This window comes from Kogia breviceps, chromosome 4, assembly GCF_026419965.1.
Source record: "Kogia breviceps isolate mKogBre1 chromosome 4, mKogBre1 haplotype 1, whole genome shotgun sequence".
NCBI lineage: Eukaryota > Metazoa > Chordata > Mammalia > Artiodactyla > Physeteridae > Kogia > Kogia breviceps.
In genome coordinates this window covers 48,796,121-48,809,663 of record NC_081313.1, presented here as the reverse complement: position 1 = coordinate 48,809,663, position 13,543 = coordinate 48,796,121, and the positions used below count along the sequence as shown (strand labels likewise).

The 13,543-nt window shown below is 34.6% G+C and overlaps 1 protein-coding gene across 4 annotated transcripts in view; it reads right to left on the bottom strand.

Annotated features, from left to right (window-relative positions):
- KIF2A (kinesin family member 2A) overlaps positions 1-13,543 on the bottom strand; it is a 68,989-nt gene that overhangs the window by 2,357 nt on the left and 53,089 nt on the right. For 2 of the 4 annotated variants that reach the window (XM_059063543.2, XM_067031016.1), the window contains exons 14-20: positions 13,042-13,246; positions 12,189-12,299; positions 11,082-11,149; positions 7,846-7,959; positions 6,654-6,804; positions 3,591-3,692; positions 1,141-1,276 (exon numbers count right to left, since the gene is read on the bottom strand). In XM_059063543.2, the coding sequence (XP_058919526.1) occupies positions 1,141-1,276; positions 3,591-3,692; positions 6,654-6,804; positions 7,846-7,959; positions 11,082-11,149; positions 12,189-12,299; positions 13,042-13,246 (887 nt within the window). The remainder of the gene's footprint in view (positions 1-1,140; positions 1,277-3,590; positions 3,693-6,653; positions 6,805-7,845; positions 7,960-11,081; positions 11,150-12,188; positions 12,300-13,041; positions 13,247-13,543) is intronic. The other 2 variants (XM_059063541.2, XM_059063542.2) reach the window with 1 other exon arrangement.

The following is a 13,543-nucleotide window of genomic DNA, read 5'->3' as shown; positions in this document are numbered from 1 at the left end:
GAACATGAAAAACAGCAAATTTCAGAAACCCTATATCTGCACAAACAATTCTAAATTGGCAAAACGGTCATTGCTGACTCTATAGGATATGATTTCAAATAACCAAGTTTACAAAGAACCTAGTTTAAAAAATTTGAAGCAGCTTGTTTGATGCTAAAAACTAGCAACTTCAGTCTGGTTTCATGTTGCATTGCATGCACACACAAAGAAGCCTACTTGCATATAAATGAAGATAGCTAATTTGCCAAAGCCTAAGAAATCAGCACATACAATACATGCTTATCTGAAGCTGCAGAGATAAGCTAATTAAAAAGCCAAGAAAGAAGCCATGGCATGTAGGTAAACCACATGCCTCACTTAATAAGCAAAGTAGAAAGAGTTGTTTTGAAACCTTCCCCTTCATTTTTAAAAATTTATTTATTTATTTATTTATGTGTGTGTTGGGTCTTCGTTTCAGTGCGAGGGCTTTCTCTAGTTGTGGCAAGTGGGGGCCACTCTTCATCGCGGTGTGCGGGCCTCTCACTATCATGGCCTCTCCCGTTGCGGAGCACAGGCTCCAGATGCTCAGGCTCAGTAATTGTGGCTCATGGGCCCAGCCGCTCTGCGGCATACGGGATCCTCCCAGACCTTGGCTCGAACCCGTGTCCACTGCATCGGCAGGCAGACTCTCAACCACTGCGCCACCCGGGAAGCCCCCCTTCATTTTTAAATAAAAGTGTTCAAAGGAAAGACATGACAATATGCACAGAAATGAGATGCACATAGGAGGCTATAGAAAGATGACCTGTAATAGACCTAAACTAAGGAAAATAATTCTGAAAAGCATCTGCCCACCAAACTAAAACTCTGAATGGGTATACAAAATTTACAAACTTAAAATATATTTTCCCTCTTTAATCATAAGATGTTTTTACCTTCTCCAAAGACTAAAAAAAAGATGACTAGAGAGCACTTGAAATGATTTTTCATGTTTCATTTTTACAAAAATCAGAATGGTTCGTTGGTCTTCAATACCTCTAGAAAGATGTTAAATGTACCCATAATTTTCACTTCAGATATCTTCTTACAATATGAAATCCTCCCACTAATTACATACAAATATTAGGCAGATTTCAAACACTAAAATGAAAAAAGAATTACCCCGCAGCTCAGTTAAAATGTCTATTTTTTGCTCAAGAATAGCTTCAAGTTGCGTAGCATATGAATCTACATCATAGTCTACTTCTTCAGTCATCTCTAGGAGCGCCTTTTCATCTTCTAACCATCGAATAGATTCCTAAAATGATCAAGAAAAAAAATATCAATAATCCAATGAGCCTATTTATAAGACAGAAACCAATTAATAAATTTCATGTTAATTAAACATACTCAAGATGGTATTCTCTAAAATATTAATAACCATAAAACATCTTTAGTACACACACACACACACACACACACACACACACACACACACACACACACCAATGAGCAGAGTAAATCTCAAACTTCAACAGCTGTCCCTAAAACAGAGAGACAATGGGTGTAATAATAAAGTTACTGATCAATCTGATGAGGCCTATGGGAGCCCAGAACTTGTAAATCATCTGGAATTAACATATCCATTTGGGGCCTCACAGTGGTTGGGCCAAGAGGTAATCCTAAATTCTACACACTAGCTCTTCAATATTATTGACTGTAAGGGAACACTGGATAGCCCTTTTTTTTTTGGCCGCACCATGTGGCTTGCAGAATCTCAGCTCCCTGACCAGGTATTGAACCCACGCCCTCCACAGTGAAAGCACAGAGTCCTAACCATTGGACTGCCAGGGAATTCCCAGGATAGCCCATTTTAGAAGAGTCAAATGAATGACTAAACAGTAGCTACTTACTACTATTCATAAATGCTTCAAGGAAACCATTCCTTGAATTAATTAAATAATTAATTAATCAGTTATGTTTGGCTATGTTGGGTCTTTGTTGCTGTGTGTGGGCTTTCTCTAGTTGCGGCGAGTGGGGGCTACTCTTCGTTGCAGTGCCCGGGCCTCTCATTGAGGTGGCTTCTTTTGTTGCAGAACATGGGCTCTAGATGCATGGGCTTCAGTAGTTGCAGCACACAGGCTCAGTAGTTGTGGCTCGCAGGCTCTGGAGCACAGGCTCAGTGGTTGTGGCACGTACCTCATTCTAACAAGGCATTCACAAGTCTATTGCTGGATTCCAAAACAATTCAATTATGCTGCACACACAACTGTTCTATAAATGTACCAATTTAGTTCTGACACATCAAGTACAAATTTGAGTTTGAAAGCCTCACCTGACTGAGTTTTATGGGTGTCCATATTGTTCTAACAATTTTCTTAAATTACAAGTGTCCTTTTTTGATTTACTCTAAATACCTAGGCCTCTGAAGAGATTCCCATAATATGGATTTGACTAAAACTGTAACAGTTTTAATCAATGTATACCCTATTCTGAAGTTACAAACAGTTCTCTTATGTTTTTGAGACCTTCATCCAGGTGCTTGAATGGCTAGAGCTGAGGAATGTTAATGTTTGTTTACAGATAAATGATTTCTTCAACATCAGAGAAGGAATATAGGTTAACAGGACGAAGGATTTATATACTGTGGGAAGGGGGCAGGGGACAACCTGACTGTACAGTCTCCATAAGGATGTTCAAAATTATCTTCACTTCCTCATAGGTATCACTCCCCAGAATATTTCCTTTTTTAAAAAAAAATATATTTATTTTATTTTATTTTTTGTCTGCGTTGGGTGTTCGTTACTGCACGCATGGGTGAGCAGGGGCTACTCTTTGTTGCAGTGAGTAGGCTTCTCATTGCAGTGGCTTCTCTTGTTGGGGAGCACGGGCTCTATTGGCGCAGGCTCAGTAGTTGTCGCACGTGGACTCAGTAGTTGTGGCGCATGGGCTTAGTTGCTCCACAGCATATGGGATCTTCCCAGACCAGGGCTCAAACCTGTGTCCCCTTTATTGGCAGGCGTTTTCTTAACCACTGCGCCACCAGGGAAGTCCCCAGAATATTTTCTTGTTTATAAAAAGGGAGGAGAGGATCGTATTGTAAAAGGTTTTTTTAAATGGGTTTAACACACAATGGAATAAATACCTAAGGAGTTACTGCTATAGGAAGGAATATAACACCCCTCAGTCATCTGCCACTGACAGCTCAGTCAGTACAGTAACTCTCCTGAAATACTCCTCCTTTTCTGCAAAGACTGACTCTTCTTCATTTGTTCTGATACCCTTTAGAAGAGTTTTTCCTACTGCTGTCAAACAAACTGGCCTACCATGAAGAAAGGGGTAGTGGAGGGCAGAAGTTCAACCCCTCTATAAACGGACAACTGACAAAAGCAAATGAAGTGGGAGAACAGTAGAAATAAACTAGATCTTTCCATCACAGATGCAAAGAAAGTTTGTTTGTAGTGATCATTCATTCTATTCAGAATTTACTGTGTCATATGCCCTACAAATACACATATACTTACACATAAACAAGTATTATTTTTAGATTAGTGTGATACTCAAAGAATTACAAAAGTTGGTAGTTAATTTTTCCAGAGAAACATTTGATTAAAGATTCTGTCTTACTTTACCTGGAAGACTGCCCTGTGATCTTCTACAACTTGTTCTTCCATTTCTACCATTTGTGAGACAGCTTCGTGGAAAGTAAACAATTGTGGAGAAACCTCTTCTTCCTTAAAATAAAAATAGTTTAAAAATTATGACATAAGTTTATATTTTAAATGTTATAATAAAAAAGTAGTTTTTCTGTGTCATCTACAAAAATGCAACTTAGAAATTGAGGACGCTTGAATGTTAAAGACAACTAAAACAAAACATGAAAGGCAAAGCCACAATTTCTTTTTATGGGTCAAAAATATTTAACATAAGACTCAGTAAGACAAACTTAAACACATCAATAAGAGACAGTTTTCACTTATCACAAGCTTTACTGCAGAATTACTGTAAAAAAGCAATCTCTTTTGGAGTACAACTTTTTAAAAATACATTTATCACAGGCTAGAAACAAACTGAAATATTTCTTCAGTGTTGTTTACTTTCCCTAACAATCTAATTCATATATATGTCTTAAATTTCTTTTCACTAGGAGAGAGACATAAACATAATATCTTTCATGACTGTGACTATCAAATTGGTATTCTGAAGGATTCAACTCTTACTAAATTTTAATTTCTGAATTGAATTCTACAATTTACTTATTGGTTTTTACAGAAATTTTAATGGACAATTCACAACTTTATCAACAAAAACTCACATATGTATATGCAACATATATTTTGGTCCTACATCAAGTCAAACTTCTCTGGCTTTGCTTTCCTTTTTGAGCTTCCTTCCCAACTCTAACATCTAATGATTTATTTCCTCAAAATGTGGTTGTAGTGATTGAGAAGTACCCTTAAAATTATTTTATAAAGTGTCAGTAGGAAAAGCAACATTTTTCAAATAAAATACACAACTCTAAATATATGTATTTTCGTTAAATTAAATATTATAAGTAGACTTTGACTTATTTGACTCTTTCATCAATAAGCTGCCATCCCTAAAAGTTTATATAATCAAGTTGGCTAAAGAATTTTTTATTTTCTCTTTGGGAAAAGAGCCATCTGCTTTTAATCAGGACATGCAGGCATGATTCTCTCATATTCTCTGTCCTTCTGGTAAACACAGTCAACCACCTTTACTCATTTCATCTGCCCACTTCCCTGTCAAGCCAAGAATGTCCTGTCTTTTCTCTGCTTCAAGATATTATGCAAACTTCTATCACTTCCATGCAGCCCACTCAGAATACTTTTTATCTATACAACTACTTATGGAATTCTAATGCATTTGATTATCCTCTAGTTTGTCTACCTGTATTACTTTTATCTCCAGGGCATGTCCTGGACACTATTCCATTTTAATCTACCTTGTTAAAATTTAATATAGCAATAAGAATATGTACACATGCATCAATACTTAACTAAAGGCTAATGCTGAACCATCTCAAGACAGTTCCTTGGGGAAAGCAAACTTGAAAGAAATCCACACTCTCTCATATATAAGGGAGGTTGCAAAAACCCATCATGTCATGCTTAAAGCCTCTGGATTAGTTCTGGTCACCTAGCCAACCTCTCCAAATTAAGGTCCTGCAAAGACCCAATAGATGCAAGAATAAAATGTGAGAGATCTGCTATAGGGAGTGCCTATCTTGTTCTGGTTTTCCATATCTTTGGAGGCACCATATCTAGAAGCAATGCAGCGTTTGCTTTAAGGATTTAAAAAGCAACTGCAGTCTCTTTCAAATGTTTTGGGGACAGGGAATAGATTAACGCCAGGATTTCATTTTTAGTTCTTTATCCTCTATGGTTCAAAGTTCAGAACTCTTATTTTAAACCAGGTTTCTTAACTTCGGCACTACAGACATTTTTGGGGGGAGGAGGAAGGCTGTCCCTGTGCATTGTATGATGTTTAGCATCATCCCTGGCCTCAACGCACTGGATGTTAGCAACACCATCCCACCTGTGATGACCAAAAATGTCTCCATACATTTTTCCCTGGAGAGGGGCCAAGTCACTCCTGGTTGAGAACTCCTGCATTGAGTCCTACTTTGTAGAGTATTTTGAAACATGATAACAAAAAGTAGGATATCCGTTTGTTTACTCTAGAATATTCTGGACTTTAAAATACCTGCTGGAAAGTATAAAAACATTAACTTAAGTTATACTGTTTCCAAAGAATATCTTATTGCAGCAAGCAATCAATTTAGCTGACCTAAGATTTCACTCTGGTATAAGAAAGACCCAGATTTCAATCCTGCTGGGCTTCAGCACTTACTACTTGTATGACCTTAGTCAAGTTAAAAACAGGGATAATTATAGTACCTACCACACTGAATTGTGAGGACTATACCAGATCATAAGATGCCTAGAAAATATATGTCATGAAGTAAGCAACTAATAAATGCTACCTTTTATCATTATAAGAAAATGCCATTATAGGATTCTTAGTGGGAAAAGAATGATACAAAACTATATAGATTATACATTTAAAAAGTGAAGTTAAATATGTGAAAATGTGTTTGTGCTTTTTTGTTCTTTCTTTATACCTCATTGTCCTTATGCATTGGGCACATATTATTATTTTTAAGCAACAGGGGAATCAACATTTTAAATTTATGAAATGTCACCAAACATTCAAAAATACAGAAAGCAACCAGATTTAACAAATGTCAGATTTTTTTCCATTTTTCATACAGTTCATGAATCCTTTTAATACATGTGCATGTGTCCATAATCTTGTTTCTAAGCTTTATATATATGATATATTGTATGTACAATTCTTAAATTTGTTTTTTCCCTGTATTACTTTAAAAATCCCCAAATTTTAACATCAGTATAAAATCTGGAAAAAAGAATAGTTAGATCAGGGGTCAGTGAACTTTAGTACATATTTTGGGGTTGTGAGCCATACAATCTTTGTCACCTCTGGTCTTAATGAGCAGGGCCATGTTTCAACAAAACTTTATTTGTAAAAACAGATGGCAGGCCCATAGGCTGTAATTTGTTGATACCTTGATTTAGATGATAGTTTTCACTTATTCTGCTATGGATGAAATGACTAAGATTAGATAATTACAACTATATTATGTCACTTACATTTTGTTCACAAAGAAGTTTTAGATCATCCCTCTGAGGGGAACTCCCCACACCCCACTGTGCCTCTAAATCATCAATCTGATTTGGTGGATGGTGCATTATTGGACGGACATCACCAGCGGCAGTTGGATCCACAGTCAATTCTTTCACCCTATAAACACATAAGAGGTATCTATAATTAACAAAGACTCATGCAGAGGAACAAGAAATATCAACCTATTTAATATAAAAGCAATTCAATAAACATATTAATATTGATGATGTCAGCTTTCCAGATCAAATCTAACTGAAATCTGTGGAAATGCTAAAGGTATGTTTAGCTGTGAAGCTTTAGGAATTTACTTAGGTATATAACTTTACAATTACTTCAAACATAATTACTGTGCATAACAAACTGAGAATCAACAAAGTATGCAGATTCAGTATTTCAAAATAAATAAGAGACACTTGTTGCAACTAAATTGCTGAACAGAAAAATGCTAACAATGGCACTTAGATCAATAAATGAATCACAGCCAAAAATCAGGTTTTTTTTTTTTTTTTTTTTGGCCTCACCATGCATCACGTGGGATCTCAGTTCCCTGACCAGGGATCGAACCTGGCGCACCCTGCAGTGGAAGCGTGGAGTCTTAACCACTGGACCGCCAGGGAAGTCCCCCAAAATCAAAGAATTTAATACACTTTGCAGATTTGGTAGTTAGATGGCTCAATTAAAATAGCTACATGTGAAATATTTCTAATCTATAAAGATTATAAGCTGTAAAGTTCTATCATTAAAAAAAGTTTACCCCTTAAACTTCAATTTACATATTTGGGAGAGGGTACACTTTTTAAGTCAAGAGGAGCCTTGTGATTTCCTTGCAGACAGAAAGAATGTAAACTGTTCATTTTAAATAAGACAGTTTATCCTTCAGTGGTAAATATGCAAAGATGACATCATCCTTAAAAATATGAGAGGGGAAAAGGAAGCCTGAATTCTAAATCAACATTTTAAAGCAAATTAATAAAGTACACAAAAATGAAGATCATGCAGTATAACCACCACCTGCCAAACAAAATGAAAATGAAAAATAAAATGGCTGAGGACAAAAGAAGTATATGCTATGAAAGTAAATGCTATAAAACATTTATACATAGCACAATCCAAAAGAAACTATTAAAATAAACATCTTATGTATAGAATGAAGTAGACCTGGTAATTGAAGGAGAAAAGTCGTCATACTCATAAGAAGGAGAGAGATCAGGGCGACTGCCACTACCCTGTGAGAAGGGAATGTCTGATGGACTAATTCCAAACTCCTTTACTCTGTAGCACCAAAACAGCAACAAATTAAAAGAAAATGCTCTTGTAAAGACAGCAATGCACATTTCAAGTTTGCATTTAGTACTCAGTTTAATTTGTTTAGAAAAAGATCAACGATGTTATGACAATGTATTTACACTATCTTAAAAATAATCAATGTGAAGAGGCTTTTGAACCCCTCTGTTCTATTGACTCCCTACTCCATAGTCCTTCCTTTTCTCATGATCTTTCTAGAAATTTAAGGAGTCTATCAACTAAATTTGAAATGCCCTGTATTTAGCTACATGACCACTCATGTCTAATTTCCTTGTGTAGTCAATACCATGAATATTTTATTAGCATTAATGAGCCCTCAACACTCTTGCAGTCTTTTCAAACAGGACACAAGAGAATTAAGTCCTAATGGCATACACCGTTTATAATGAATTAACTTCTTTCCTATGTACCTGGAATGGTATTAGCTATAAAGCAATCCTTGAACAAACTGAGAAAACAGTCACTCAGATAATTTTCTGTGTTTGGTGATTCAGGTGACGAACCATGGTGAAAAAAATCCTTTAGCAATGGAATTTAAATTGCTTTTACTAATGTCTCAAACAGTTATATTTAACTAAATCATGGCTTTTATGACACAATTTTTGTGACTTCCTATGTCCTCTTTAGGCCAATCCCATTTCATAACAGCAGGCCATATTTATTAATTACTTCCTATATATCAGATATTATGATTAATTTTTTAGACATTATATTATTTAATCATTACGACAATATTGTGATATTATTATCACCACTTTACAGATGAGAAATAGGTTCAGAGCAATAAAGTATCTTACCCAAGTTCATTCAATGAGAATGTGGCATAACTGAGGTTCAAACCTAGTTGTGAGTACAAACCTTATGTTTAAACACTTCAATATACTAACCATATTCTCTGTTTTTCTCATTACTTCTCTTAGGTTGAACTAAATGAAATTACTATTGTTATACATCAAAAATAGTCACATAGATCAAACTAATAATTTCTTTTACTTAGAATCTTTCTTTGACCTATTGGTAATAACTACTCTCAAAGGTTCAATACCAGATTCCTTTGCCTTTATCCTTTTGGAAAGCTTATTTACACACATGCTGACAAATCTGAATTTCTCATACTGACTTAAAAACTCTTTTTACTCCCAACCCTATTACTTATTCTTTCAGAATCTCCTAATTTAGATACCTATTAGCCCCTAACCACACATTTTTCCTCTATTCAAAACTCTCTTGCCCAACCTAAACTATTCTATATGCAGGAATTATATTCCTCAAATGAGCTATCAAATGAGGTTGAAAATCTTTATTCCTAGAGATATGGAAATAAAAGACAGATTTGTCCTAGATGGTTAGTAATGGTTGAAAATTAATCACATTACATGATAATAAATTAAAATATTTTACTTGGACCTAAATGAACTAGAGGAATAACCAGATACAGCATTTTCACATTATGGGGATTCCTTTGCAGCCAGAAGCCTGAAGACGTGGAGGGTTTTAATTCTACAACACGGCAATCATTTTACTACACTAAGCTGTTCCTCATCTCTCCCATGAACAATTCTGAAACAAGAAGCATTTTAAATTAATGAAAAAAACCCCAAAATACCAAAAATGTTCACTACAAAGAATGATTAAAAGTACTATATATATATATTTTTTGTGGTACACGGGCCTCTCACTGTTGTGGCCTCTCCCGTTGCGGAGCACAGGCTCTGGACGCACAGGCTCAGTGGCCATGGCTCACGGGCCCAGCCGCTCCGCGGCATGTGGGATCTTCCCGGACCGGGGCACGAACCCACGTCCCCTGCATCGGCAGGCGGACTCTCAACCACTTCGCCACCAGGGAAGCCCAAAAATCTCTTTAGTTGAAGCAAAAGCAAAATACAAAAGAACAAAGCGTATGATCTCACTTATGTGAAGTTCAAATACAGCTACCTATATTGTTCAGGGATACATTCATAGGTAGTAAAACTATTTTTAAAAAGAGAGAAAGAAAACTGAGAAATTTATTCCACAAAAGTCAGGACAATGACTAAATTGGGGTAGAAGTTAATGGATTTAGGCATGTTATTCAGGATTCGTGATCAGAGAGGGACACATGGAGAATTTTCTGGGGGACTGGAAATGTTTTATTTCCTGGTCTGATGACAGGAATTTTCACTTTATAAATATTCATTAAATTATTCACTTGTGTTTTGGGTACTTTTCTGTATGTATATGTATTTCATACTTTAATAAAAGATTAAAAATAAAATTTCCATAATGATTAAAACAAAACAATAGTACAAATACTCATGTTTAGCAAAATTAAGAGATTCTCCACACTAGAAATGGAATATTAAGAGGAATTTTATCTCTAGGTTAAAATCACAAATGCAATATGTGATAATACAAATTTAAATTTAAAACTATATATATAGTCATTCAAAACAAGAGCAATGGGAACAAATCTCTGGAACAAATAGAAACATGCCTATTACAATCCAAAATTCCAAGGGCATTTTGTGACTATAAGGAATAAACTGCTTTAATAATGTGTAACGCTTTTTGTCCTCTCATTTGTAATAATGCAATTGTCTATTAGAGTTTGTAACACTATTGCCGTAAATAATAAAATGTAACCCATACAGAACACCAGAAAGAACTGTGTTATCACTACTTAAACCCTAGCTTCCCCATGTATAATATTTAAGATTATCAGAAATAATTTTCAGCATATGCAAAACAATTTAAGAAATACAGACTAGCTCCTGATACTCACTTACGTTTGAGTCTTAATATAATAATAAGAATTTTCATGATTTAAATATAATAAAATATTATGAAATATAACTTGGTTAATGGAAAAATAAAATGTTCTATGATTATAAGACCTATTCTACTAAAAATATGTCTTCCCAAATTACACATTTCCAATTATTTTTAGAATATGACAAAATTATTCTAGACATTGCAACGAATAACATGCAAATTTTTTTGAAAATGTAAAGAACAATGCAGTAAGATTTATTTACCCTATCAGATATTAAGTCAAACCATATATTGTTCTATTCCCTTCAAATTTCAAAATAAATAACCATTTCTCATACCTATTTGCATATCTTAATGTATTGAGAGTATTTTCACAGGATGCCATGCCTGGAGAGATTGTGGCAATCTATGGGGGAAAAATGCAAAGGTAAAGAAAATGTTATAAATGATGACAAGTAATACTGACATATTGCTCAGTCAGGTCTAATTTTAATATGGTCATCTAAAAAAAGAGTTATTAATGATACCTTAGCTCCAAGATAATTCACTATCTCATACCCATAATCAAAGAATAATTATAAACTCCAGTTAAAATATAAACAACTCTGACGGCACCACAAAATGATCAAATATCAGGCAGAAAATGGAGGTCAACACTTAGAAGAAGGGAGTAACATTGAGTGACTGTCCACCCCTACTTTTGATAACTTTTTTTGCCTAAGGGCAAACTCTGCTGCTGTCACACAGGACAACTAAAACTTCAGTAGAAATCTGGAGTTTCACTGGCTAAACTAAAGGATGGAGTTTGGAGGTAGGCACCATAGCAGCTGGGAAGTGAAGTTTGTCCCAGAAGAGAAATAACCATAGAGGAAGAAACTCATATTCTACATATATATTTATACTACCCAAATCTCCGGCTGACCTCTGAACTAAGAGTATACACAAGGTTGACTGCAAGAAACATAGCTAAGTCTAAAAGAGCTAAACAGAGATTTCAAGGTCAGTTGATGCCCACAGCTGGAGAGACAAGAGTTTGGAGTTCAGCTAAGTTAACTTCCAGCTAAAATAACAACAACAACAATAACAAAATCAATAATCTTTAGAAGAACATAATAGAATCCAGTGTCCATAAAATATTCATTCATAATGAAAATTATATAATCCAAAATTCTAGATATATGAAGAAATAGAAAAGTGTGACCAATATGCAAGGAAAACAGAAATCAATGAAAACCAATCTCAAGAAGACTCAGATGTTGGAATTAATAGAATGCATTATAACTACAATATAATCCTATCAGACTGGCAGGGACCACATTTTCAAGTATCACTGTATCTCTCACAATAGACTTTAAATGACTGTCATTAATGTATTTTGTAATTTTCCCATATATACTACATAATTATTCATTTAAGATAAAAACAAAACAAACAAACAAACTTACCATGCAGGTACGAGAGTTTTCACCTATGAATGAATCTCTTAACACCTGAGTGAGTTTACTTGCTCGGAAAGGAGTATGAGGTTTATTTCTACCTAAGGCTCTGATGCACTCCTGAAAATTAAGAAAACAAATTTCACAGATTTTACTTCTTATAAAGAGTAATCTTAATGAACATATTTAAAACATCTCTTATCATAACCCTAACATTTAAGATTTGATCAGTTCTGAAAATTCTATTAAGAGATTTACAGCATAGTAGAAATGTTCCCATAAATCCTAATTCAAGAAAATGAAATTTGGAAAACAAAAAAAAACCCAATCCAAAAGACTACTTTATTAATTCCAAAAGATTCTTCTGGAGACTATGATTAGTGTTTAGAAGTAACATGCAGTAGGATAACTGTAAAAAGTTTAACTTTTAAAGTGGTACTACAAAAGAAAAAAACAATGCTTTCTTTGCTTTGCTAGTGAAGGAAGATATATAATAGTGGCCTAACTTTCTGAAAGCCGTTCCACATTTTTCTGAGAAACTTTCTTAGCTCAGTTTTGTGGTTCCTTGCCCTCCTTCAAGAAAAAAGACTGATTAATGATTAAGGCCCTCTGGAATCTCCCTAAGCAGCGTTGGAATTGGCCCGCTAACTAACAGATCTTTATCTACCTTAAAAAGAATAAATAATATGTGTAAAGAAAATTTCTGGGTACAATATAAATCTATAACTGCAAATATAAACAACTAAATTTTGATAACCTCTCTTACTTATTAGAAAAAACAAATACTATAATTTTGTAACTGAGTAAACAAAAATGAAGTCAAAAGTAAAAGACTTTTCACAATTAAATGCACTTTATTTACCTTGAGTGCTAAAAGGCTTTTATTAATTTCAGCACCTTCAAGCCTAGTTTGCCTGTCTGCACTGGAAGTATCAGCTCCTCTTTCATTTCCAGCCAAATCGATGAGAGAAAATTTGCCATGTAGTTTTCCTTTCCTTCTAAGAATAATCTGAAACACTGCATGGCTCCGAGATGAATGTGCATTTGCAGATGTTTGACCGGATGTTCTACAATGTAATTAAGAACATTCTGATATGTAAAAAGTTCAATTTAGATGTGCAAACCACAATATTTTCATTAAAAAAAGAAAAAACTATTCAGTTTTTATTATTTAAATACAAAAGAGACATTTTGAATTAACAACACAAACATAACCAGATTAATACAATTTAATTTGGTATACTTCCAAAGTTTTTATGAATAACGATTTTTATATCCAAAATGCATTGAATAACATCCTTGCTTTGCTTTTGTTATACCCAGAGTATCTAAAACTGATCATGAAACTGTTTCACTTTCTTAAT